Source organism: Polyodon spathula, chromosome 2, assembly GCF_017654505.1.
Source record: "Polyodon spathula isolate WHYD16114869_AA chromosome 2, ASM1765450v1, whole genome shotgun sequence".
Lineage (NCBI taxonomy): Eukaryota > Metazoa > Chordata > Actinopteri > Acipenseriformes > Polyodontidae > Polyodon > Polyodon spathula.
In genome coordinates, this window is record NC_054535.1 from 102,477,571 (window position 1) to 102,504,170 (window position 26,600).

General features: G+C 37.5%; 1 protein-coding gene across 2 annotated transcripts in view; it reads left to right on the forward strand.

The window, feature by feature from the left end:
* LOC121306012 (cotranscriptional regulator FAM172A-like) overlaps positions 1-26,600 on the forward strand; it is a 170,044-nt gene that overhangs the window by 122,288 nt on the left and 21,156 nt on the right. The window contains exon 10 of one of the 2 annotated variants that reach the window (XM_041237747.1): positions 3,854-3,938. The exons of the other annotated variant lie outside the window; for it this stretch is intronic. Within the exon in view, the coding sequence (XP_041093681.1) occupies positions 3,854-3,938 (85 nt within the window). The remainder of the gene's footprint in view (positions 1-3,853; positions 3,939-26,600) is intronic. 2 annotated transcript variants of the gene reach the window in all.

Consider the following 26,600-nt stretch of genomic DNA (forward strand, 5'->3'; position numbering starts at 1 on the left):
TGAAACATATGTATCATGTATCATTGGCACCCTATTCTTAGTGCCTGAAGAAGTCATGGCTTTTGTATTTTTTTTTACATGCTGCAGGAGCTGTGATAAATGATAAAACAAGTCAGCCATCCTCATGTCTTGACACGGTATTCGATAATACTTATATCCTGGAGACGGTTAAGTCACTTTGAGGGGAGAAAGATGTGTTAATTGTAATCTAACACATTATCTTCTGACACAGAAAGTATTCAGTCATGCTGGAAACTCATTATATTTTTTATTCTATTTGAAATGGTATTTGTTTTAACTTTTTGCTGTCTTAATTTAGATGGAACTACATTGGCAATGCCAGCTGTCAGTTAAGCCTTGCATTAATTGTAATTGCTGCAGTATTTGAAATGAAGCCCTTTTTATGTTTAAATGTACATATATATATATTATATATATATATATATATATATATATATATATATATATATATATATATTATTCATGAAATATATTACTGTCTTTCTTTTTTCAAATTAAACTAGCGTTAGTAACACTACAGGATGGCCTGTTTGTTTTCGTGTTATTTCACACAGTTCAATAGTTTCATTGATCTACGGTTTCTTACAAAAATCTGCCATTCTTTGTGAGCTTCACTTTCTAATCCCATACAGCAACCCTGCCTTTATGCTATTGCTGCTCTCCCTGGTCCCAGAACAGTAGGGTTGCCTTGACAAATCTATTCAAAAGCCATTCCCTAGTCTTTATTGGTGGGGACTGGAGCCTTTGAAATTCTTCCCCTCTCTGCACCACAGCTGACATCTTCTTCCAGACAGAATGTATTAAGGAAATACAATAAGACACTTGATCTACCAGTCAAGGATCTTTCCACAGTGAGGACGGGTTCCATGGTGCACAACTAGGGCAGCAAGAATCTAAAAATACACAAAAGGTGCTTGTTTACTGAAATAGCAGTCAACTATTTCTGCTAACTCGATTGACAGGATTAGAAAGAACAAAATATATTCAATCTAGTGTGAAAGAAGGGATGCTGCTCATTGGGATAAATAAACAAATGTGAATAAAAAAGACAATTATACAGTTTGTAACACTGAGGCATACCAATGCTTATTTACATACATATTTATAACTGATCCAAACGCCAGGAAGTTTTTTGTTTAAACAAAGCAAAAAATCCCCTCAGTTAAGTATTTTAAAATCCAGATAAAGTCATTTGTTTCTTTGTTAATATTTTGCTACTTTTTCGTAATATACTTGTGTATTTTACTTCAAACTGTATTCGCACATACATGGTGTAAATACAGTACCAGTCAAAAGTTTGAGTAAACTTGCTGGAAACTAGGTTTTTTTCATAATTGACAATGTTTTATGTCGTATACGTTTCTGTAAATACTTGAAAATGAAAACACATGTTACAATATACAAAACAAAACATAAGGAGTATCAAAGCAATGTTCAAGAAAATTGAAAATTGTCTCTAAATCTTGGATTCTTTAAAATAGCCGCCCTTTGCCTTAATAAAAGCCTCACAAACACGAGGCATTCGGTTAACAAGTTTCAGCAGGAAATCACCCGACATGTCTTCCCAGCTCTTCTGCAGCAATTCCCAGAGATGTAGGGCACTTGTGGGTAGCTTTGCTTTGACTCTTCTGTCCAGTTCGTCCCATACAAGTTCTATGGGATTGAGGTCTGGAGACTGGGCAGGCCAGGTCATTAGATTGAGTTGTCCTTCACTTTCCTTCTTCGCCAGATAGTTCTTGCACAACTTTGAGGTGTGTTTCGGGTCATTATCTTGCTGAAGAATGAAGGACTGCCCAACTAGCCATAATCCTGATGGAATGGCATGCCTCTGAAGTATGCTATGATAGCCATGCTGGTTGAGCTTGCCATGGACTTGGTAAAGATCACCAACTCTGTCACCAGCAAAGCAACCCCAGACCATGACACTGCCTCCTCCATGCTTGACAGTGAGAACCACACATGCACAACTCATGCGCTCACCCTCTCTGCGTCTTACAAATACTCAACGGTTGGACCCAAATATTTCAAATTTTGACTCATCAGTCCATAAGACCGACTTCCACTCCTCAAACGTCCAGTTTCTGTGTTTTTTGGCCCAGGCAAGTCTCTTCCTCTTATTCTGCACTCTTAACAATGGTTTCTTTGCAGCAGTTCTTCCAGTTAGGCCAGCTTCACGCAATCTCCTCTGAACAGTTGATGTTGAAACATCTGTACTTCTAGTAGCATTTAGCTGAGCTTGTATTTCAGGGGCAGTTAATTGCTGGTTTCGCAGACTTGTGACTCGAATTAACTTGTTCTCTGATTCTGAGGTCACCCTTGGCCTGCCTGACCTTGTTCGGTCCTCATGAGTGCCAGTTTCTTCAAATTGTTTAATGGTCTTGGCCACAGCAGTTACAGACACTTGCAATGTTCTTTTGGATTTGTCTTAAGGATTTACCTTTATTTTTTAAAGTAATTACAGACTGTCTTTTGTCTTTGCTTAACTGAGTGTATTTTGCCATTTTCTGCTCCCTTACATTCAGGAATCAAACTTGTGCCTATTCTACCTATATTTACAGTAATCATGGATCCTCACCTGTTAACAATAACTGGTGACAAAAGGTTAATTAGGTAACATGCTAGTTAACTCAGAGAACATATAACAAAGACACTTTTATACTTAGGCCAGTGTTCTAACACTGTGTTATACACATTTCAGACTTTTAACTGACTTGGGCTTCAGACTGAAATCCCCTTGCTTTGGGTGACCATTTCATTGAAATTGACAAGATTTACATTTTCATTTAAAAATTAAATTTTTGAATGCAATTCACTTATGATTATCAGCTTATATAAGTACATGTATCATATAATGAAATATTAAGTGTTTATAGACAAGTTTATACAGTTTAAAAGCATAGATAATCATGAAAAACCTGGTTTCAAGCAGGTGTACTCAAACTTTTGACTGGTACTGTATATTAGCATGTGTAGCATGCATTTATTTATGCACAGTGCATAAAAAGAGACAGACACATAAGTGGATCAAGCACTCATTAGAATATACCACCTGTATTTCTTCATGCAGCTACTCATTGCAGTATAAAGCATATTCAGCATGTGTGACCCTCTGCAGCAGAAGGTTATGGGTTGACTCACGCTGACAATCAGGCAGAGATCTGGTCTGACCCCGCGATGCGTCATGTGTCTGGAGCTTGAGTGTGTGCTGCAGGAGGGGACTGCCCTGGGTGACTGGAGGATTGAATGCTGCTTCAAGGCAAGGAGGGGAAAGCTGAAAGTGGAGGTTCTGCATATAACTGCACTGCCCTACTGCTGATCAGGTGCAGTCATCAGCGAGGACTCGCCACGGGAGCGCTGTCCTGTAGTCTGCTGTCAAATAGAGGCGCACACTGTGAAAATAGTAGCAATGCATTTAGTGGATAGAGTTGCAGTCTGTCCAGATTTTGACTAGACAGCCATTGTCTTAATGACTGGACAGCTGGTAGTCCCCTTTCATTTCATTGGGGGAACTTGTCAGTGTATTAGTTGCGCCAAACAAGAGGCACTGAGAGATTTTCAATGCTGTTTTATATGCTGCTCGGAAAAATAATATTGGAAACACCCCACCACATTTTACAGCTTCAAAAAAAGAAATATGTTTCCTCTATGCAAGTTTAGAGAAATGTGTGGAATAGTATACCTGTTTTTGTCTTTCAAGAAAAAAAAACACACACAGACATTCCCAAGTTGTTTGGGAATCGACAGTTGCCAACAGCATCCAAGGCTAGAGTTTCCCTGTAACTGAGGTGTATTTGTATAACTGCATGTCATCCTCTCTTGTCCCTTTTTTCAGCATTGCTGTAACTGGGTGTCAAGTGCGGAGCCATTGGATACAGCAGTGGAGACCATGCTACCAGACTGCACGCGTGTCTCTGCAGGTAAACTAAGCACTGCTTTACTAGCTATGGTTAATTGTGTAGTTCCAGCAGCTTGGCAGTTTGAGACAGAAAGCAATAATGCTTCAAACTAGTCTGTCATCACTGTGTTTTTAAAGTTGGTAAACCTCCAGCAAATATACCTATATACCATCTGTCAAAAAAGCTAAATCTAGTTTTATTTTTTATTTTATTTATTTATTTACCGTAATCTGTCAGGCAGAACTTGGACAACAAATTGTGCCTGGAGGAGACTGTAATATGGCAAGTCCACTGAAAGTGTTACATTGCCAGGATTTTATCACACACCAATGAAAGGCATGCTTTAAAGCATCACCTTTCCATTTCTCTCTCTAGTGGTATAGATTCAGGTGGTACCTTTCGCAGAAGTATACCGGTAGATTTATCTCTTTTAAATAGTTTCATGCACGTGACTTCTGGACTGGGTTGTTTTTTTTTGTTTTGTTTTGTTTTTGTTTTTTTTGTTTTTCTAAGACTCCAGAGTCGCAGCATGTTTAGGGTTGAGTATTTTCTCTTCAATGAAGTACAACTCAGCAACAGTATGCGCGTTCAGAATGCCAAGAAGAAAGCTGCATTTGGTGAAGCGATCAGTCTCTAATTAGCTAAGCTGAAATATTACACCCCGCAGGAGGAACCACTTAAGTGGGGGACAAAAAATACAAGATGATTATCAAGTTTAAAAATAGTGTATATTGCTTAGGATGAAGTCTGTGGTAACATATTTGACTAGCCCTTCTAGCTGCTTTGTTGCTCTCACTCATGTGTGAAGCAGCACACATACCAGCATGGCATGACGCTGTGGGTACAGCTGACATCTCTGTTTATTGTTTTACATGATATCACTTGGAACTGTTCCTTCCAGGCTGGATAGCTTTTGGGACCCCAGTGCAGTGGTATAGGAAGACCTTTATACACAACACATATACGTCTACAGCAGACGCTAATTTGAACCACTTGGGATGAGATTTTGAATGAGATAGTATCTGTACAAATCCTCATACTTATATTTCATCAAAAAAAAAAATCTAAATAAAGACAATTAAAAAAAGAAAAAACTGCTTATTTTGGTCTTTACTGATACTAAAAATAAAAAAAATAAAATACAACTTAATAAATTAAATGACAAACATGTTTGCTATTTAATTTACTAGGTTAGTTTTAGTATTTCTAAATGTAATGATATCAAGTTTTTAATAGTTATAGATGATATATTATTGTATTATATTGTATTGTAGTTTGTATTGTAGGTTAGTTAAGACTACCTTGAGTAAAATAAGTATTTATTTTTGTAATGTTTTTTTAATTGGAATAATGTAATTTTATTTAATTATCATCAAAATAGTTAGTTCTATTGGAGTTAAACAGGGGGAAAGGTTGGATTTCCCTGGCACAAAAGCTATTGATTTAATCAGTCACAAATTCTTTCTGGTTAATAAGATACTCAATTAACTTACAGTTTGAATAAAAAGTTACATTTTAAACAGATGTTTAGTGTTCCATTGAAGACAAAGAAACTGTATTCTTGTTGAGTTGCTTGAGATTTATTGGTGGGGTTCTTTAAATTTCACATTACAATAAGCCAAGAAAACTTTAAGCCCCCTAACATTGAACAGGAGTCCTCCTCACTCAAGGGTCATTTAGTACAGCAACACTTGATAGCAGATGCATTCCACTAATGTTCTTGAGAGCAGATGCATTCCACTAATGTTCTTGAGAGCAGATGCATTCCACTAATGTTCTTAGTTGATACGTTGCTACAGGCACATTGCTTTTGTCTTTGTTTATACAGTGTATAGTACAGCATTGGTCAGAATGTTTATTCAATACTGTATTATAAGGTTTTTCAAAGGGGAATTGTCTAACTATTCAGAAATTGGTAAGTAAATAAGTAAAGGTTAATCTGTGGCATTATAATCATAAAACATGTAAAATACAATGATGTGTAATATTAACTAATTCATTATAGTTCATTATGGCTCTTGTGATTAGAGGTGAAGGTTGGGCATTTAATTGTTTTTGGTAGAAGCAAAATGTGTTGTCTGGTTTATCAGTCTCTTTATGTTGTTTCTAAAAAGAAATGGTTTGTTTCTCAGTGCATGGCTCTTTAAGAACTCCCTGGTCATCGCTGTGGCTCTATTATCCACAAACAAGTTGGACAGCTGTGGTCTGTATAATAAATAAACATGCATAGATTGCTGACTAAAGAAACGGAAGGTTTGGTATTTCTCTAATGATGTTTGTGATTCTACCTGGAGTTAAGATGCTTTCAGAAGCTGTCAGTGACCTCCAACAAAAATTGGGTGAGGAATATTGATATGTTGGTAGGAGCTCAGCAGAGCCACCTTCTGAAGCCTCATGTCCAAGAGTGTCCTGGAAAGAGCACCAGGAGCAGATAGCTGTATCTGCACATCACTTAAAACACAAAATCCCTTGACATTTAATAATACTAGGATCAGAAGCAGTTACTCTGTGATTTGCATTGAAGCCTACTCGTGTGTTGGTCTACATTCAGCTGAGGCATCTGGGTTATGTATCTGTTGCACATATATCCCAACTGTTTATAATATAGAGCTTTCTAGGCTTGTGGTCCCCCATGAGACCATGCATCGTGACTGACCCTCACCCAGTGTATCTATAGAAACGTGTTATCCCATGATAACAAATGTTAGCACAGGCATTGGACATGAATAAAGTTGTGAGCTCTTACTGTATGTGTTACATTTGAACTAACCTTAAGCACCTGACAGCAGTGGTCATGTAAATTATTTGAGGCACTGTGCTGGAGAATATTTCTGTATGCACTGTGGCCCTCCCAGAAACCCCCTCACAGACTCCTGGGGTCCCCAGCCCCAGTTTGGGAACCTCTGTCTTAAACACTGTAACTAAAAGCATCACCTTTAAGGCACTCTATACACACGTGCAGAACAGTATTAACCAGTAACAGAGAGCCAAGGAAGAAGTTCTGCACATTACAAGAGACAATGTATGTTATGTCCCAATACAAATCAATACAACTGTGGTCTGACTACTTCCTAAACAAATCCTCAGTTCCCCTCCCCTTGCCACTTGATCTTTATCCATGATCAGGTTCAGTAGATGCTGGTAAATAAATGCATTAATAATGGTAAAAAGAATTACATGCTGTAATGGTTTAATTATTTTGTTCTTCTTTGTTTTTATTTTAAGAATAACTTTGAAACCAAGATACCTGTTGAGATTTCCCACATTCAAACCCCATTGTCCCAACACACTGATCTATTTACACTGTTGGGATTTTTTTTATGATGTATATGTTTTCTATTAAATAAATAAATAAATATTACATGCTTATGGTGCAGATGTGTGAGAAACAAAAGTAATGACTCAAATTGTATATTTTCTTTAGTGATTAATGAATGTAATGTTTGATTAAGAATTACAAAGAAACAAAAATGCTGGAAGTAAAAATAATTAATCATTAACAAGGGTAAGTTAATGTGTATCTAAGCTTTAATTAAATATTCATTTCTGTTTGATAATGCATGCATAATTATAGTTAATTGAATAGAACAGATTTTGCTCAATTTGTAAAGAAACAGTTCTTTACTGATCTTTTTCTGATTCTCTGTTCTCTCTCCCTTATCAAAATTGTCAGTGAAATTCAAATCCACAATATAAAATACAGTATGGTTACATAAAAAAGAAAGTGGCCACTGTGGAAACTATGCAATTTGCATGAAAACAAAAAAAAAAATCAACCAAAAATGTTATGCAAATTATTGAGTTAAACCAAATGTTTTTTGACAGCTCTTTAAAAATAACGAAATATGAAGTTACAGTAAGTAGCACTTGGGTCACAAACTTTTTGTACCTCTAGCTCACACATACGCTGCTGCTTCATATGTTTTCATGTACTTTGGATCGTTGTGCTCCAAGCTGTATTTAATATACGATACAAGGAAAACAGCAAATTGGGTTCTGATGGAGCGCCAGATTAGCTCCCTTGCTTGTTGGTCTGTTGTTTCCAGGAAAATCTTCTCTACCCAACAGTGTTACAGTGCCTAATACCCAAGCGTCTGCAACCATTGCACCCTTCAAAGAGCTGCCTCTTCAGTGTGCCGTTTTATACAGGAACGCTTTCTATCTGTACAGTCAGTGTGCTGTAAAACATTGCATTTGGACGCTGTGGGGGATGTGAATAGGGCAGTATACCTTGTATATGGTTGTGCTGTTTGTTAAATATACATGTGTGAGAACTGCAGAGACTCTCCCAGTGTTTGCAGCTGAGTAGATGCTGCCCACAAATGGAATGAGTACCACAGTTAGGATCTGTGTGCGATTATGAAAATAAATTAAAGCCAAAATAAACCAACTTTAAAGCAGTCGTTGATGCATTTTACACTGTTACTGTTGTTTTCAGTATTTAGCTGTAATGACTGTTCAAAAGAATGCTAGACCTGTATTATTATTATTATTATTATTATTATTATAATTATTATTATTATTATTATTTATTATTATTATTATTATTATTATTATTCAATTTAAACTATTTAAGGTTCATAAGGTACATTTTCTACTCTTGTTTAAACCAAGACCAAGCATTCTCATTCATCTGTTGTAGACCATGGCTGGTAGGATTTGACCCATTTAGCTTGTACAGTATGTCTTAATATTCTTGCTGAGCTTACTGCAATGCGTAAGATATCTTGTCTGACACAATGTAGAAAGGAATGGGGGCACATTTGATTGAGGGCTAATAATATATCTGCAGTGCTGCACAGAATTAACAGAAATGTAACAAATCTCAAGAAAATGGAAAATAAATTAAACGCACTGCCTTTAGTGATCAAGGGAATTATATCTGGCATTTCAGCTTTCTAATACTAACAGATTGTTAACATCTTAGTAAGCTTTTAGTTTAATCCATCTCATATTGCAGCTCATAGAGTTTACCTGCAGTTGCATCATGCACTGGGGTTGCACTCAGTAAATTCGCTGCGTTACCCAGGCTGTCTTTCATTGAGAAGTGTCAGTCTGTTAAGCCAAGCCCCTTTGAAACCCCTTTTGAAATTCTTGGCATTTCCGCAGTGCTGAACTGTACAGTTGCAATAAGACATCACTAGTGCGCATACGGAAGCCAATTCCCCCACGCTTGAAAAATGTTTCCTCTGTTTCGACGCTACACCTAAAAGAGTCCCCGTCCTACGTTCGGTAACGCAAAATGAACCATTTGTTTACCTACCGGTGACCCACGTGTGTCAAATCCTCTCTACCGAGACAGATTGACTATCGACCTCTTGAAACGACCATGTACCCAACAAACATCGGACTAGCCCTAGCCACCCACGATATGTAAAACAAACCAAAAAGTTTTTACCTACTCTATAACCTTTTCCAACGTCCCATTAAGTGAACACTTCCTTTATTGTGTTTTTGTAGTGGTGGGGTGGGTGTGTGGTTGTGGGTGTTTTGTTTTGGTTGTTTTGTGTTTGTTTTTGGTTTTTTTGTTGTGTGCGGGGTTGTGCGTTGGTGGGTTTTGTGGGGGGGTTAGTTTTTGGTTTTACACACCACACTTCCCCCCCCCCCCCCCCCCCCCCCCCCCACCCCCCCCCCCCCCCCCCTACCCCCCCTCCCCCCCCCCCCCCTGAATTCCGATGGCAGCTGCAGGGCTCAGGTTGAGAGCTTCCTGTGGCGGCGACTTTGTTATGCTAGGTTCTAAGTTTAGTGTTTTGGTGGCGATAGGGGGGTCGGAATCGGTGGGTTCGTCTGTGGTGTTCGAGGTGGGGCGTGGTGGGACTCGACACTCTCTAGGGCAAGGTCTTAGGCGGAAGGGTCTTTTGACAAATTATACCTGCTTTTGCCGTTTCTTTCATTGCCTTTAGCCAGCATCCCAAACTTACCTGTAAGCCAAACATCATTATGGCGAATCCCTTGACAACTGCATATAGCGTGAATCTAAATCCTACCTGGTTAAGCTATGCTTTAGGCAAATCTAATTTCTGTTTTTATGTATGCAAGCATATCCCTCTCAATATGGCAATATAATTTGAATAAATAATGATACAAAAATCAGTCAGAGAAAATGCATTTTTGCGTCAACTATTTTTATTAGGTCTGACAAATACAGTGAGAGTGAGTAAAAAACATGATTGGTGTAATGGCAAGTCTCTGGGTGACTGTTGTTGTAGTCAGTGTATTGGTCGTGTGCCTTTGGAAGCTTTTAAAACTGTCTCCTGTGCAGTTGTTTCAATGTCTTTAATATGTGCTCCTTTTAAATAAATACCTGCAAAACAGCAATACAAAATATGTTAGTTGGTGGTGGTTGAGGGGGGGGGGGGGTCCTTGTAAACCTGGTAATCAACCCAGACCACCAAAAACTCCCCCCCCCGCCCCGCCCCTCAGGAAAACTGTTCCACCCGACGTCCATAGAACCCGCCCCCCCCCCCTCAACCACCCCCCCAGCCGATCCAGTAACATTTGTACAAAAAAAGAACGACAATTTAACATTCTCCGTCATCAAGCTAAATCGTCCCGTCTGTCATTACATTTCCCGAAATATCCCGTTTATTAACTTGTGATAAACGTTCCTCCTACAAAAAAAGACCGGGGAGACCCCCATTAAATCGGTAGTGGGAGTGATGGATTAACAGTTTTTTTAAATTTCATAAATACTTTATTAGCCACACACAGAACACACACACACAACACACACACAGAAACGTAATATGTTGAGTTGCCTCTTTGAGGAAGGCTCTCTTGCAATGAGCATTACCAGGATATCCGTCTTGACTACATTAGGGCAGCATTGAGGAGTCTTCCAGCAGAGCAAGCTAATAGTTTGAATGAATGGTCCATTATCAACCCTTGATAGTTTTATCAGTCCATCAGAGCAAGTAAGTGTTTACATAGAGTCCCCCCACGATGCAGAAAAACACAGTTGTCAAAATAAAGTGATCTTTGTATGTTTGGAATGTTATTACCACGTAAGTAAATGTGGAAGGATTCTTCATAGCACTGTATCAGAGTGAAATACACACCCTGGAATGTAAACCACAGGCCTTGGTCAAAGATATTTATAAAGGAGGGTGATTTTACAGTAAATCTAATTTTTTTCAAATGCTGGTCAGCTAGCCTTTCAAATTGATTGGTCAACCTCTTTCAGAGTTGACCACGGTATTTATTTGCACAGCAAATTTGACATGCTTATCCCATACCATCACTTCCTTGGCTCTTTTGATAAGTCGGTGCTTATGAGCTTTCAGTACAAGAGCTAGCACTGTCTAATGATCTGCCACTGGCTCATGCTTCCTTTTTATATTGCTGACAATCAACAGCAGTGATCTTGATGGCACTGGAATCTAAAAAGAAACTTTAAGTGATCCAGCCTATAGTACATATGTTTGTGACAGGGAACTAGTACTGAAGAGCAGATACTCAAACCACAGTCAAAGCCCCTTAGCACCTTGTCTAAAATAAATCATTGCTAAACATGAAGCCTAACAAATCATTCTTATTTGCAACTAGATTACAATACAATTAAGTACTTCATATCAATCATTCTAATATGATTGTGTAAAAAAAAAAAAAGAATATATTAGGAATGTACATAAATTATAAAAGATGATTAGAAAAAAAAACAAGTTCTGGGGTTGTAATCAGCCTCAAATTAAAATATGCATTTGTTTCCTGTTGCCTGAAAAACAGAAAGTTATTTATGTAATTACTGTAAACAAAGTTGACTGAAAATGCAAGTGTTTCATTATGAACCATCCCCAGCACATCTCCCCCACGCACTGACAAGGAATAAAAACGTATTTATTAAACGTGCTCGGATTTTAGCTGAAATTTTCTGCGACACCAGCGCTCTAACCATTAAGCAGATATGCTAATTAAAGTTTTATTTCCTTAAGCTAAAGTGTAAAAACAGTAATATATGGGTTTGTGTTGTGGAGCTGAAAGCAGTAATTATGAGCTCGTTTGGAACTGCTGTGCACATTGTAATAAGATAGAGCTTGTTGATCCTGCCATGATTCTAAATCCCAGCTAGGTCGTCTTGCTCCAATCTGATATCCTGAATGGCTTAAACTGTGATGGTACAAGCAGGTTTAGAGCAGCCTCCCAGATGGTTCATTTTAACTGAGCATATAATGGTTCATTTTAGCTCAGCATATAATCAACTAAAGACCTGTAGATGATATTATTACTAGTAAAGAGCCTTACAGAGCTGCAGCAGCTGTACAGGCATTTCAGTGTACCTGCTGGAGGGCAGCCAAGCAAGATGGCAACTCTTTTATTTCGGTTCGTTACATTGGTGCCTAGAAATATTTTTTGTTTGTTTTTTCCAGTCATTGTAAATGTATTTGTGTTCCAACAAAAATATTTATGTTTTGTCAATTAATCATAATTGAACTACAGAATTACTTGTGCATTTTTATACAATTTTGCTGTCTGTTGAAGATCATCTCTTTGGAGCTCTTTAGAGTAGATTTAATAAGATGTTGTCCCCATCTAAAGGTTGTTCCACTCTAAGTAGAATAGAAAAAAAATACTAAAACTATTATGAATCATTTAGCAAATATAGCTCTTTATGTTTAGTGCTTCAAAGACATTACATTGTATTGGAATGAGTGGTTATTTGTAAAAGTTATTGTCTGAAAGATAACATGGGCAAATCTAAATAAATATGTGGATCTTTTTTGTTGGCTTCTTCATTACTAAAATCTAACCCAAGTTGAATAAATGGATACCGAATGGTTTGATGCATTTAAAATAAAACCAAGCATATCAAAGTGCTCTTAAAATGGGGCTGCTGATTGTACTGGCCTATCATATTTGATTTCTACTTGGTAAATTGATCATTAATGGCAGTAAGAGTCAAGATTGTAGTGTTGAGTGTGTCCTTTTTAGACAGCTTTATGTTTGAAGTTGGACCATACTGCAGTGACAGGTAACCTTCTGCCCTTGAGTGTTTAATACTGGAGCTGCATATAATAGGCTTGTTTTTTCCCAGTCCTGCTGCAGTTTAATGCAATTTGTTATTGTGTGTGTGTGTGTGTATACAGTGCATATAGAAAGTCTACATCCCTTTGAACTTTTTTTCACATTTTGTTGTATCAGTGCCTCAGAGTTTCATGCATTTAAATGAGGATTTTTTCCTCCACTTTTTTACACACCATACTCCACATTGTTAAGGGGAAAAAAGTTTTTATTGAGAAAAAAATTATATATTAAAAATACAAAACTGAAAAGATCATAATTGGATAAGTCTCCACCCCCCTGAGTTAATACTTGGTGGAAGCACCTTTGACAGCAATTACAGCTGTGAGTCAGTTGGGATAGGTCTCTATCAACTTTGCACACCTAGATTTGGCAATATTTGACCATTCTTCTTTACAAAACTGTTCAAGCTCTGTCAAGTTCCTTGGTGAGCGTTGATGGACAGCAATCTTCAAGTCATGCCACAAATTTTCGATTGGATTTAGGTCGGGGCTCTGACTGGGCCACTCAAGGACATTTACCTTTTTGTTCTTTAGCCACTCCAGTGTAGCTTTGGCTGTGTGCTTTGGGTCGTTGTCATGCTGAAAGGTGAACTTCCGTCCCAGTTTCAGCTTTCTTGCAGAGGGCAGCAGGTTTTCCTCAAGGACTTCTCTGTACTTTGCTCCATTCATTTTCCCTTCTATCCTGACAAGTGCCCCAGTCCCTGCTGATGAGAAACATCCCCATAACATGATGTTGCCACCACCATGCTTCACAGTAGGGATGGTGTTCTTTGGGTGATGCGCTATGTTGGGTTTGCGCCAAACATAACGCTTTGCATTTAGGCCAAAAAGTTAAATTTTTGTTTTGTCAGACCACAAAACTTTTTTTGTCACATGGCTACAGAATCTCTGAGTGTTTTTTTGCATACTTCAAAAACAGGATTCAAGGTGGGCTTTCTTGAGTAATGGCTTCCTTCTTGCTACCCTACCATACAGGAGTGTTTGGGATATTGTTGTCACATGCACACTTTGACCAGTCTTGGCCATAAAAGCCTGTAGCTATTGCAAAGTTGTCCTTGGCCTCTTGGTAGCCTCTCTGATTAGTCTCCTCCTTGCTCGATCATCCAGTTTGGAGGGATGGCCTGATCTAGGCAGGGTCTTGGTGGTGCCATACACCTTCAACTTCTTAATAATCGTCATGACCATGCTCCAAGGGATATTCAAGGCCTTTGATAATTTTTTAAACCCATCCCCTGATCTGTGCCTTTCAGTAACTTTGACCCGGAGTTCTTTTGAAACTGCCTTGGTGCTCATGGTTGAGTCTTTGCTTTGAAATGCACTACCCAGCAGAGGGAATCTATAGGAACTGCTAAATTTATACTGAAATCATGTGAATCACTACAATTTAACACAGATGGAGGCCACTTAACTTGGTGTGTGATTTTGAAGGCTATTGGTTACACCTGAGCTAATTTAGGATTGCTATTACAAGGGGGGTGGACACTTATCCAACCAAGCTATTTCAGCTTTTATTTTGAATTAATTTTCTACATATTTCTACAATATCTTTTTCACTTGCAAGTTGTGGGGTAGGATGTGTAGTTTTAATGCATTTTAATTCCAGGCTAATAAGGCAACAAAAGGGTGTGTGTGTGTGTATATATATATAATGGCAATTTTTCATTTCCTAATGTATTTATTATTTGCATTTCAAAGTATGTTAGGTTATTTCTGTGATGTTCTCTACTGCATGTAGTACCTCTTTTTACCAAGTATTTGGCCTGTGCATGTCAGTCGGTACCATGCAAAACAGATGAGAAGACTAGTTTGCCAGTGTGCCGCCAGCCCAGTTGCCCATCAGCTTGGGCTAAGAGGGCCCGTGCCCACTGCTGCCTGCTTATGACTTTTGGTTAGGTGTAGTTTAGTGTCTAGAAAGCAGAGAATGAAAAAATGAAAAAAAAAAAGGGGAAGTATAGGGCATGTAGCTACCTACGGCACCTGTCAAATGGACGCTTCGGACTTTGAAGTAAAATATAAATATATATATATATATATATATATAGTATATATATATATATATATTATATATATATATATATATATATTCTGTATTTAACTTAGTTACCTGTATGAATTACTTTAAGGATACACTGCAGATAATTAAGACATCTTGCATCTTTAAATTGTATGCAGATAATTGATTGATAATGTATAATATATTAATGCTTGAGCAATGCAGTTTATAGTCATTTAATTACAATATAACTCACACAAATCATACTGTAAAAAACTGTTAAATATTGCCAACAAATGTTGCCTCTGTTTAATATGAAGCATAATATTTTCCTTGCCAGCAGTAATGTTGAACATACCCAACAGATGGGATTCCAAGTTCATTTGCTGGCACTTCTGTTAAGCTACAAATGCATGGTGGTGCCATCTCTGCATTCTTTTAAATGAACCTAATTGTGGTTCGGGAGTTTTACAAATTGATCTTTAAAGTTTACAGTATAATATGAGAAATAAATTACATCATAGTGTGCATTATTATTTTTATTATTGGTTTTTCCAAGGCGACTTCCAGAGACTAGGGTGTGTGAACTATGCATCATCTGACCTGAAAGACGTTGACTTGCTCAGGGTCACACAGTGAGTCAGTGGCTGAGCCGGGATTTGAACCTGGGGACCTCCTGTTATCAAGCCCTTTTCTTTAACCACTGGACCACACAGTACTCAGGGCTTCTGGTGGCAAGGTAAATGATTAGACCAAAGGTCGAGTATCCATGTCACCCTTAGCCCAAGATACAATTAACAGGTTTTTTATTGAACAGTGGTGTAGTGTATTTGTTATAATTAGTTGTAGTCATTTACAGTAGTTTTTTATGCATTTGTTTTGCCACTAAACTTTCTTTCTCTTTTGTTTTGTGAAGTCCGTTTGGTTAGTGTAGTAAATTGAATTTTCATATTTGTGTCTCTTTAAATACCTGTGTTTCCCAGTATACCAGGAGGGTGTGCAGATCAAATTTTTCTCTGTTTTGACGCCTCACTGACAGGATACATTTCGCTAGTAGGTTGTCGAGCTGCTGTGGTGGTAGCTGATTAATGTTCGTGTTTTCACAATTTTCGTCCAAGTACACTTTTAGTACATTTATGTCACTCAACGTCTTTTTTCTTGTGGCAGCATTTTTCTGATTTTCAGTGAACACCTCTCTGTCTTCATCAATAATATTTTGAAATCTGGTCGTCATTTGTATTTAACTGCCAGTTTGTGTGCTCTGTGTAGAAGTCAGTGAAGATGACCTATACTTAATAACCCTTACAGCTCTACATAATAAGACTGTAAACTCTTGAGTTCCAATAGACTTTATAGCTTTAAACAGCTACTACTGATTATAATAATAATGCTGCTATCACTTCATCCATTGAAAAACAAGAGAAGTGGGTTTAATCCAAGCTGAAACTTTGGGCACATTAAGTAAGTGAGCCGCTCGGAGCAGCTCCGTGAAAAAACCCACTTAATGGCATGCTCAGTTCCGCTCCTCTTGAGCAGCTCAGAGAGATCTGAGTGAACATAAACATTCTCACCCTGAGACGCTCAGTTACTTAACGTACCCACTGACTCGGTTGTAACCCCGGATGTAGTCACTTGCTGTGCCTCAGTCTCACACGACTAGAACTGGGTAGAAGCCGGACCCCCACTGCATATAGCTTCTGATTTGGGCTATACTGGGGGAAATAATAAGCAAATTACTAAATCCCAAACCTTTGGCGCCATATTAATCCTTGCAACCCCCCTATTGTTAAACATGATCTTTTATTTGGCTGAAACAGTAGTTTTCACTTTACACAAGTCAGCTGCCAATTGCTGTGCATTACCATTAATTTCTGATATAAGCCTTGAAAAAAAAAAAAAAAAAAAAAGTTAATGAAAAACTTAATAGTTTGATACATTGCACACTAAATGAGGTTGGCACCAGCTGTTGTACTCCATTTATGAAACATCTCGATGAGTACTGTCTAGCGCCAGACTACTACCAGGCAGTAATTAGTATAGCTAACATCTCAGATGAAAGAGTCAAGTCTAGGTCAGCAAAAGACTTCAAGGGTCTTATCGGGTTAGGGTTGGAGGGCAAGCTCTCTCCTAGCTTAATCTGATGCCATGTCTGGGGAGATTTGCTGAAATCTTCAGCGACCTTTGGCCTGGAGGTGTTGCTCCTGGTCACATGCCAGCTTCATTATTATCGTCCGTTTTAGATGTGTGTTGGGCATTGTGAGTGGTGGCCTTGTGAGTGGAAGCCTTGCCGTGGAGTTAATGTACAAATGTGCACAGATGATCAGCTGTGTGGTACAGATGAAAGATTATAGCTTAAACCCCTTTGACATTCCAGCCCTGCCAGCAGGGACTTTATTGAAATTATGTCAAGCTTTTATTTTTGTATAAAGCTGAGTGTTTGCTCTCGCAGAACATGGCTTTGACAGTTGACGATGCCAAAAAGAAGAAGAAAAAAAAAAAATTAAAAAGGAAAATCCTGTCTATATTGGTACTGTGAGTATAGTTTGGCATGCAGTCGCCCTGGGCATTTCAGTGCAATTTCCCTCTAGGGGTTGAGCTCTTTCAAATGAAATGTACAACCATTGCGTGATGGCTTTATTTGGATGAGGATTTGGAGGGGGAGCGGTGTTTTGCGTCCCAATTACAGTAAATGGTAATACTCTGAGGCAAAGGTTTTTCATCTATTTTGCAATTAGACCCATCGCAACATTCTATTAAGTTGGTACAGATCTGGTTAACCTGTGCCCACTGCAGAGCTTCCCCCATGGAAACAGTCTGGTAGCAGAAGGGCTGTTCTCTCTTGAGCCTTTTAATCTCATCCTTTTTTATCACTCTTAGGTTTTGTGTGTGTATGTGTGTGTATTCAACAAAAATTATTATTTGAACGCAAAGATCTGTTGGTGACAGAGATATGTTTCAAGAAGAAGGAGCTTTTATTAAATAGATTTGAGAAAATAGTGTATCATTTATTTAACTCTTATTGGAAATAGATGAATAAACTGCAGATTTTATTTATATGCCATTTAAAAGTTTATACGCGATAATGAAATATGGATTGGTTTACATTTTTATTGATAGGAATCAATAGTCTATTAACTGTTAAGATAAGTTTCTCCTAAATTGATTCATTTTTAATACGTACTTGGAACAAAATGAAAACTCTTTTATTTATGTTGTCTGTCTGTAATCCGCCTGTGTCCCTGACTGTCACAAGGTTTAGCGATTTTACTTAAATAGTTGAAATAATAAAATAACAAAGTGCAAAACTGTATGTAAAACAGCAGTATTTAAAACTGTTTTGTATTCTTTAATTTATGTATTTATTTATTTTACTTCAAACTGATATGCCTTCTCTATGTAGACAGCAACCACAATGGCAACTCTAGCATCTGACAGCTCTGCCATATCTGCACAAGAATAACGTATTTGGTCTTTTCATAGTTCCTTCAAACAATTTCCATCATTTAATCACTGCTTAGAAAGTTAATAATGTGTATTACGGGTTACAAGTCCAACATTTGCAGCCAAGGTTTGCTGCTCTGTTACTTATTCGCATTGCCTAATGAAAATGTACAAATAAAAGGGGGTTTGGCCACTCCCAGCAGCATTGAGCACTTGGCCTCAGTCCAGGCTTCTGGCTGTTCTGCCTTACTTAGTTCCACATCACTGTTCATGGAAGTCAGGAATGGCATAGCTTTGCATTGACCTATTGGTCATGACCACTCCTACCTCATTCCAATGACTTCTTTCAGATTTCTTCTTTTAATATAAGTCAGAGCCACAATTGCGCCATTAATACTTGTTCAGTGGAACATGTATTACAAACAAAAAATAACCCTTATGTTCTTTCACACTACTGCAATGGTTTTACTTCCGAGATCCAATTTAAAAACAGTATTTGTATTTGGCATTTAAATTATGTAAATGTATTTTCAAATGAATAAACTGGAACAAAGCAAAAAAACGAACCAAACCCCTTTAGGTGTAGGGGAAGCATTGTGAACATGGACCTTCACTCACTCGTCCATATAGCAACACTTCATTGCTACATCTAGCAAGTATTGGACCAGCCAGCAGTAGCCACTTCTGCTGGGTGTGACAGAGCCAGTGAAGATTACTTCTTTTGATTTGCATAAGATAATGCATAAGACTCGTAGCAGTTTGTGTAATGTAGTTTTTGCTGCAGGTGGGGTAAATAAAGTCATTGTGACTGCTCTACAAGTGTTTTTAGTGTGTTATCGACTGTGAGGTCAAAATAAGTTTTGGTAATGAATATTGCTAAAGTAATAATAATAATAATATCATGTACAAACCGATACGCGTGACCACTGGTATGGTTTGTCGTGCACAGTTCTTTAGTTATTATGATATGTTATATGTTTCACACGCGTGATTTTATAGGCGGGAGAAGTTATTTTGTTTAGTTTTCATTTTATTTAGTAGTTTTCGGGCTAGAATTGTCTCCCAACATAACACAGAAATGGCACTACGAATTTTCATAGTGTCTGAGATAGACCTTGTCTTAAGCCGTCGTAAAAAGTATCAGCGCCTCCGACCGTGTGTATGGGCTGTTGCTAGCGCGAGGGGAAGACGTTTTAATTGCATGTAGGAAGTGAAGATATTTCGAATAATTGAGTTAGGACTATACTATTTTGTAAGTTTTTGTTGCAGAGGCAGTACAGCCACAACTTATGATGTTGTGGTTGACACCCCCACCGCTTCCCTCCTACCGTCGAGGGGTGAATTTACACGTTGAAAAAACAACTTGCACTTTTATGTTCAATATTTTTTGCCCTACATTCGTTTAAATGCAGCATATCAATAACGTCGGCACTGTTGGCTTTATTATACAGTCTAGTAGTTTGTCAACAGTCATTTCAAGTCCTTTGAAAAGTAAAGGAAGACGTTATGTTTCTTGTCCTTTTTGTTAAACTTTTTTTTCTCATACTTTTTGATATACAGCTCTAGGTGACCTAACCACTTGTGAATGTGTTCAGTACTGTTGGTTCAAACACAGCGACTTGACTTCTCCCTTAACTCTTTATCTGTCAATTGATCGATTAAAACAAGCAGGATCAATAAATAAAAATAAAAAAAGAACTAAAGAGACAATGAAAGAAACAAGTGCTTGTTGGAAGGTCAGTGTGAATTGTGTGAGACATTCCCGAGTTTATATTAACTGGAGCTGGGCTCCTATGTATTGTACAATAGTGTTAAATAAATAAACTTATTCGCTTCTTTGGTTCTGTCTCTTGATGTTCTTCCTGCTTCAGAAGAATGGTCACGCCACACAAACAACTAATTAAGCATCCCCCGTGGAGTAACACAATTCCTCAGGTTAATATGTGGGCCAAAATAGTGGATATCATTAGGGACAAGTCTAAAAGGTCAGTACCACTAGTGCTACCACAAATGCCTCAATATATCTGTAACCCTGTGATAGTGTCCTTAAAAAATCAAAACAATTTAAAGTTTTTTTTTTTTTTTTATATATATACATAATGAAACCACCCAAGACATTTTCATGAATCCGTTAAACATATCTTGATGTTTTGTTTAAATAATTAAGATGGATATCAAAATAAACATTTTAGTATAAAGTATATAAACTGTAATGTTTTTAAAACATAAGCGTTTGATATACAGAACAAGAAAGCATAGAGTTCATCTTTTAAAACCTGCTTTTCAAATCAGTTTTTTCTTCTTTGATTGTTACCCATCAATAAATAATAAAGTAATGCATTTAAATAATTAGTTTTGACGGTGCTTAAAAGACATGCTTTGAAAGGACCCAGCACCTGGCATGAATTGTATGAACTGTAACTTTAATAGTCAGGTGTTACTCTTAGTAGAGTCTGGATTTTTCACAGCTCAAGTGATAAATTGTGGAAACCGTATGTTTTATATTTTGGATGGTACTGCATGCTTCAGATTTATAAGTTGTTGTTGGCACTTGCTTAAACTTTCAGAAAATAGATGAAGTTAAACCAGGTTAATCTGTCATTAAACAGAATACTAAGAGAAGGAGTTATTTCCTCGAGTAATAGGGATCGGAATTTCTAGCCTCTATGTTCCAGTCTATTTTTCTCAGATTTGCAGTATATGTTCATAGCCAGAAATCCATCTTCATTGATAGAATCCATTCTAAATTACTTATTTTCATATACAAATACACAATTCTGCATCATTTCCAAAGAAGTTCAGTTTAAGAACATTTAAGTTGAGCATTTTGTGGTGCTTGTGCTCTGAAGACCCTCCGCCCAATTTAATGAGGACGTCTTTGTGCACCCCTATCACCGCGCTCATGAATTAAATAAGAGATTAAATGATTAATTAAGGTTCTGGCTACAGGTTTATACATAGGGTGATCATGGGTGTTAGTTTAGAGGATTTTAATAGTGAAGGAACCGTGCAGTGGTTTTTGTGTGTTTGTTGTTTTTGAGCCTTGTGTAAGTAAATGCACATGAGCAATTAACTGTAGCGTTTCTGGTCTCTGCGTGTCCTTGCCGTACAGGCGTTCCGGTGTAAGTTGTCTTTTGGTAACAAGATCAAACCAGATTGTTAAATCAAAAAGTGCTGCCTCTAGAGCTTTTATCCAAGGATACTGCAACTCTATTTGAAAAGTTCTGTAATACATGAACACTTGGTTATTTTGATCTAAATCTTTGAAATTGAATTATAATGTCAAATATAAGCTTGTCAGTTGTTCATGAACAGATGTTTCCATGGGTCAGTAATTGTTGATGACCTGCTGATTGTGTTTTTTTTAAGTCTGGGGGTAACTCTTGCCTGCTTCCACATGTGAAGGCATTTTCCTTGCATTTGAATCAAAGTTCATATGTACAGTAATTGGTTCAACGAGGTCATAAACAGCAGATCAGTAATCAGCGTGGCACATAAATGCCTAAATTGCTGTGCCCCTATTAATGCTATTAGTGTTTTCTTTGATGAAATTTGTCATGTAGTGATTATCGATGGTAAGTCGCAGGGGCCTTGTGTTGATTCCAAAAATGGATTTCAACTAGCATCGGTGTTGTTGTTTGCTTAAAAAAAAAAAAAAAAAAACACTGCTTCATTTTCTCACCGACATCTCATTTGATGTTCGTCCTGATGCGAAGGTTCGACAACTAATTACCCCCATTGGTACAACAAACGATATTTTTTTTTTGTTTTTTTTTGGTGAGAAGTAAGTGTCTCGAAATAGTTTTTCTGGGAGGACGGGACCACCGACAGACCTCTAAAATGTACTATTGTGCTCTCAACCGGGAGTTTGCAGTGCATGCTGGTATCTTTAATGACACAAATCGAAACATGATTTTGTCCTTTTGCTGAAATGTTGCCATTAAAACAGAAAACAAGCAGGGCCTGAAAGCATTGGAAGCTAATCTCTTGATAATGACGTACTGTTACATTATCTACTTGTAGTTTTTGAAAATGGTTTAGGAAAAAAATAACATGAGCGAAGCCGTTGGCGAACAAAGGACTGCAGTGATTGATTTGATTGTTTAAGTACCCATTGTACATTCATTTATGTAGCAGTTTCCTTGATTACACTATAATACCTGCACTTGCCGTTTTAGTGGCCTTAAGGGAACACACATGTTCTCTATGTGTATGTGTGTATGCATGAATGTATGTTTCCAAATTGGCCATGTTTATCACTTCAGTGTCCTACAGTCAATTTTACACTAAAATATAATTTATCTGTGATACATTCTTCTATATTTTAGCTATCTAGACACCTCTTCTGTAAAGTAGACTGCTAGGGAGTTTGATGCGCACCTGTGTTCTAGGTCTCATTCATTTAATAGTGTGTGTACAATGGTCATTGCTTTCAAAAAACATGGTGGAAAAACAATGGTATTGTTTTGTCAAGCCTGAAAGCAATGCTGAGCCCTTGCACAGTGTCAATGCTCCTTGCAGGATCGCAATGTACATAATGATGTCAGCATGCTGTGGTAGATGCTAATTGCTCAGAAAACAGGTAGCCAGAGGAAGAGGATTCTGATTTGTGGTAAGTGAAATAATGGCCTGCTTGTCTAATATGATTATGCAGAGTTGCCAAAGCCCTGAGCAAAGCTAATTTTAGCCATAATCTGCTTCTTAATCTTTTGAGAGCTAACAATAACACTGCCTACCAGGTGATTAATAACATTACTCCAGAAGGTTCAGCAAAGTGCAAAGGTAAACCATGGAGAGGAAAATCATAACTGGAGTATGTGTGATTTTAAAGTGAAGTTGTCAACTTTTATGTGAACTTCCCAAGCTAGAGTCAAAAGCAGTTAGCAGAGATTCAACTAGAATATAAAATTGTGTAGACCCTGCTTGATGTGATACAGCCATCTAAACCGTATTTGTATCAGGTAGTTTGTATCAGATGGCTTCTGTCGTATATCACATTAAGATATACAGTTTAATTGTTCTCACTTCACAGAATGTTCTAGAATTCTGTATAGGTTGCTGGAAGATACAAGCTGATACCTACTCATGGGCAGCGGCTCTGGCCTTGTTAAAGTATATAGTTTAACATGAATGATTAACCTCCGGGTTCATATTAGCTTGTATTATATGGAAAACTGCATGCAATATTCTCTGTATATCGACTGGGACAGTAAGACTGCACAAACCTCAGGGTAAAAGTGTGGAATATTGCCATCTTCTAATACTCAATTCACACTTTTCTGTAAATCCTTTTCAAATGATCCCGGCTGACTCTTCGGCATTGCATATGCTTTCTGAGCCTTCGACTGATCAGGACACAAACATCCATTCAAACCTACAAGCATTCTCTTACAGGTTTTCTGTAAATAAGCACAGTGATCTTCATTGTCTTTCAGGGATTGTGCGTGGGTGTATTTTAGTAAGTGGCAGCCAAAAAAAAAAAAAAGGGGGGGGGGGGTTCAGAAAACAGTGTGTTTGCACAGTGTTTTACACGTTTTTACTGAATGCAACACACCATTAAAATATTGGTACAGCAGATTTTACACAAATACACACAGAGGACAAAAGAGGGGATTTTATGAAAGTCCTAAAATTAAAGGTTTTGTTTTGTGGATTTGTGCCACACTGGAACACAATGTACTTGCCTTAAGCATGTTGTTATAAACTAATACTAAACCTGATTGGCACACAGTCCTGAAGCTGTTTTGATGCATATTGTTTCAACTGAAATTACATTGAATCATGACTGAAGAAATTATGTAATGACTGATATTGTCATTTTACGGGACATGCCTATAGAGCTAATATAATATAATACTATATATATATATAGAAATATAATAGTATCATATGGCTATAGTGTACATATATAATATATAACCCAACGAAAGACACTGGGGATAACGAAGACACTGTAGATGTGGGTGTCAATAATTCGTACATTGCTTCTGGATTTCAACGTTATTAAGCAGCATCAAGAAATCACTTGTCTTGTTTAAGGTGCCTCTGTAGTCCGTTCCCACAGCTTCAACTACTGGAAAAAGAAAGTATTAACTACCATTAAACAATTCTAAAATCATAACCCCAGGATTGATCGTGAACACATAGATTCAGCATGGAATAGCCCCAGCGTTCAACTAGGTAAAGATCATATTTACGTCAAACTTTAGGGAAGGGTTGTAAAATGTCTGTTCAGATAATTATTAAACAATAGGCTGGTATCTGCTCGGATTTCATCAGTGAGGAGAATTGAGTTTTGTGTGTCTCCTTTTGTAAGGTTATTGTATAATAAACCTAAACAGCATTTAAAATCAGAAAATAGGAGTATTTTTGCTTCAAATCCATACTTTTAATTAAAAAGTTTGTTTCAGTCATTAGAATTCCACTATTGCTGCTTACAAACATTAAAGTCAATCAGAACTCCAGTAGCTTAGTGAATCAATATTTTTAATATGTTTGTGCTGCAGATATTTTGGCTAATGGATCGCACCTATATTGATTTCCTTGGGAAATGTATGATACTGAAATAATTTTTAAAAAGTCAGGCATTATTGGTTTGTAGTTTCAAAGGAGATAGAAGGTATACAGATTGGTTATTGATGAAATTGCTGGGGGTGAGTGAACCTTGGGTACTTGAAATAAACTTGCACCAAGCAGTCATTACAGGCTGCTACCTTGGCCTCCCTCAACCTCGAGTCAGTCAATAACCTATTATAACAATGCAAATTGTGGCCAGATCAGAGATTTGACATATTGGAATTGCATTATTTTACAACCACTAGCTTATACATCATTATTGGTTTTGAACACAATATCCATTATTTTCACCCATTGTTTCATGTCTGTGTTAATAGTGTAAAAAGACATGCTGTGAAATGTGGTGTGTAAGATTCCAGGAAGATTTATTTATTTAATATAGTATATACTGATTCAACTTGTATTTAAAGATAGGTGTGGTGAATGCGTTAAAGAATAGCTGTTATAGCAGTTGTTTGTACTACTGTAAGTGGATTTGAAGTAGAACAGTATGGTACCTGAGTGCTAAGTACCCACACCAAGTTTCTGTACAAGGGCAGCAAGTTTCCGTTAATTCAGTTCTTTGCTAGAGTTAAACTGGGTTATTGTCTGAAGATGTGTATTTTGTTTGATGGTGTTTCTGTTAATATCTGGAGGAAATGCACAGTATGAATACATCTGCAGAAGCTTTGCATCTCATTTAATTAGTAGAACTCTATGTACAGTACTGACATCTATTCAAGTACACCAAGATATTTAGTAAGTAAGGGGTATGAGTGAAGGAAAAATGAGCAATAAAATTGCCATGCCTTGTCGTTCTGTAAATCATTTGTCTTTTTCGTAATTTGTGTCTGTACTGTATGTACTTGTGTGTTTGTGTTGTCTAACTATTTCATATTGAATGTATGCCTTTATGTTTTTTGTATTAAATACACACTATATTTCTATATGTTCAAACTGGAGCTGTCCTCCTTCCTTGTTGCCCGGGCCACGCGGTGATGATGTCATCACTCGAGTGCTCCTTTGATCAGCTCAGTAAAGGCTGTGTGATTTTCTTATTAAACTGTCTCCAGCCAGAGCCTGCCCTTCATGGATTCCCTGGATTCTGTAACCAGAAAGTCTTGACTTCAAGCCTGCTTCTTTTTATTCACACTCTCTCCTGAGATACTCTATGCACTCCACAGCAGCTTCTGCAAGCAGAGCAGGGACCGGGGAGAAGAGAAGGAGCACGTTCACTCCACAACCTGCTTGCCTGCCAGCATGCTACCCTTCCATGTGCTTTTCAAGCGTGGGTGTTTGGGGTTGGGGGGTGTTTGGTTGTGACCAGGTGTGAAAAAAATCGGAGGACTGTGTTGGGATACATGATTTTACTCTCTATTTACAGACATATACTAGCACAGGAGTTAAAGGTCCTGTAGACAGAGCAAAGTAATTCAAATCAAATCAAATTGTATTTGTATAGCACCTTTCATACAAAATCTCGCAGCACTGCACAATACAAAGCAAAGAAAACCACAATACATTTGTATAAGGATCCCAAGGTGTGTCACATGCACAAAACTACCAGTAACCGTTCAACTAAAAAGTGTCATATGTTGAAAACAGCAATTAAGAGATTTTAATTGTAAAAAAAAAAATCTGTATTAAAAAAAAAAAAAAAAAAACTTTCTTAAA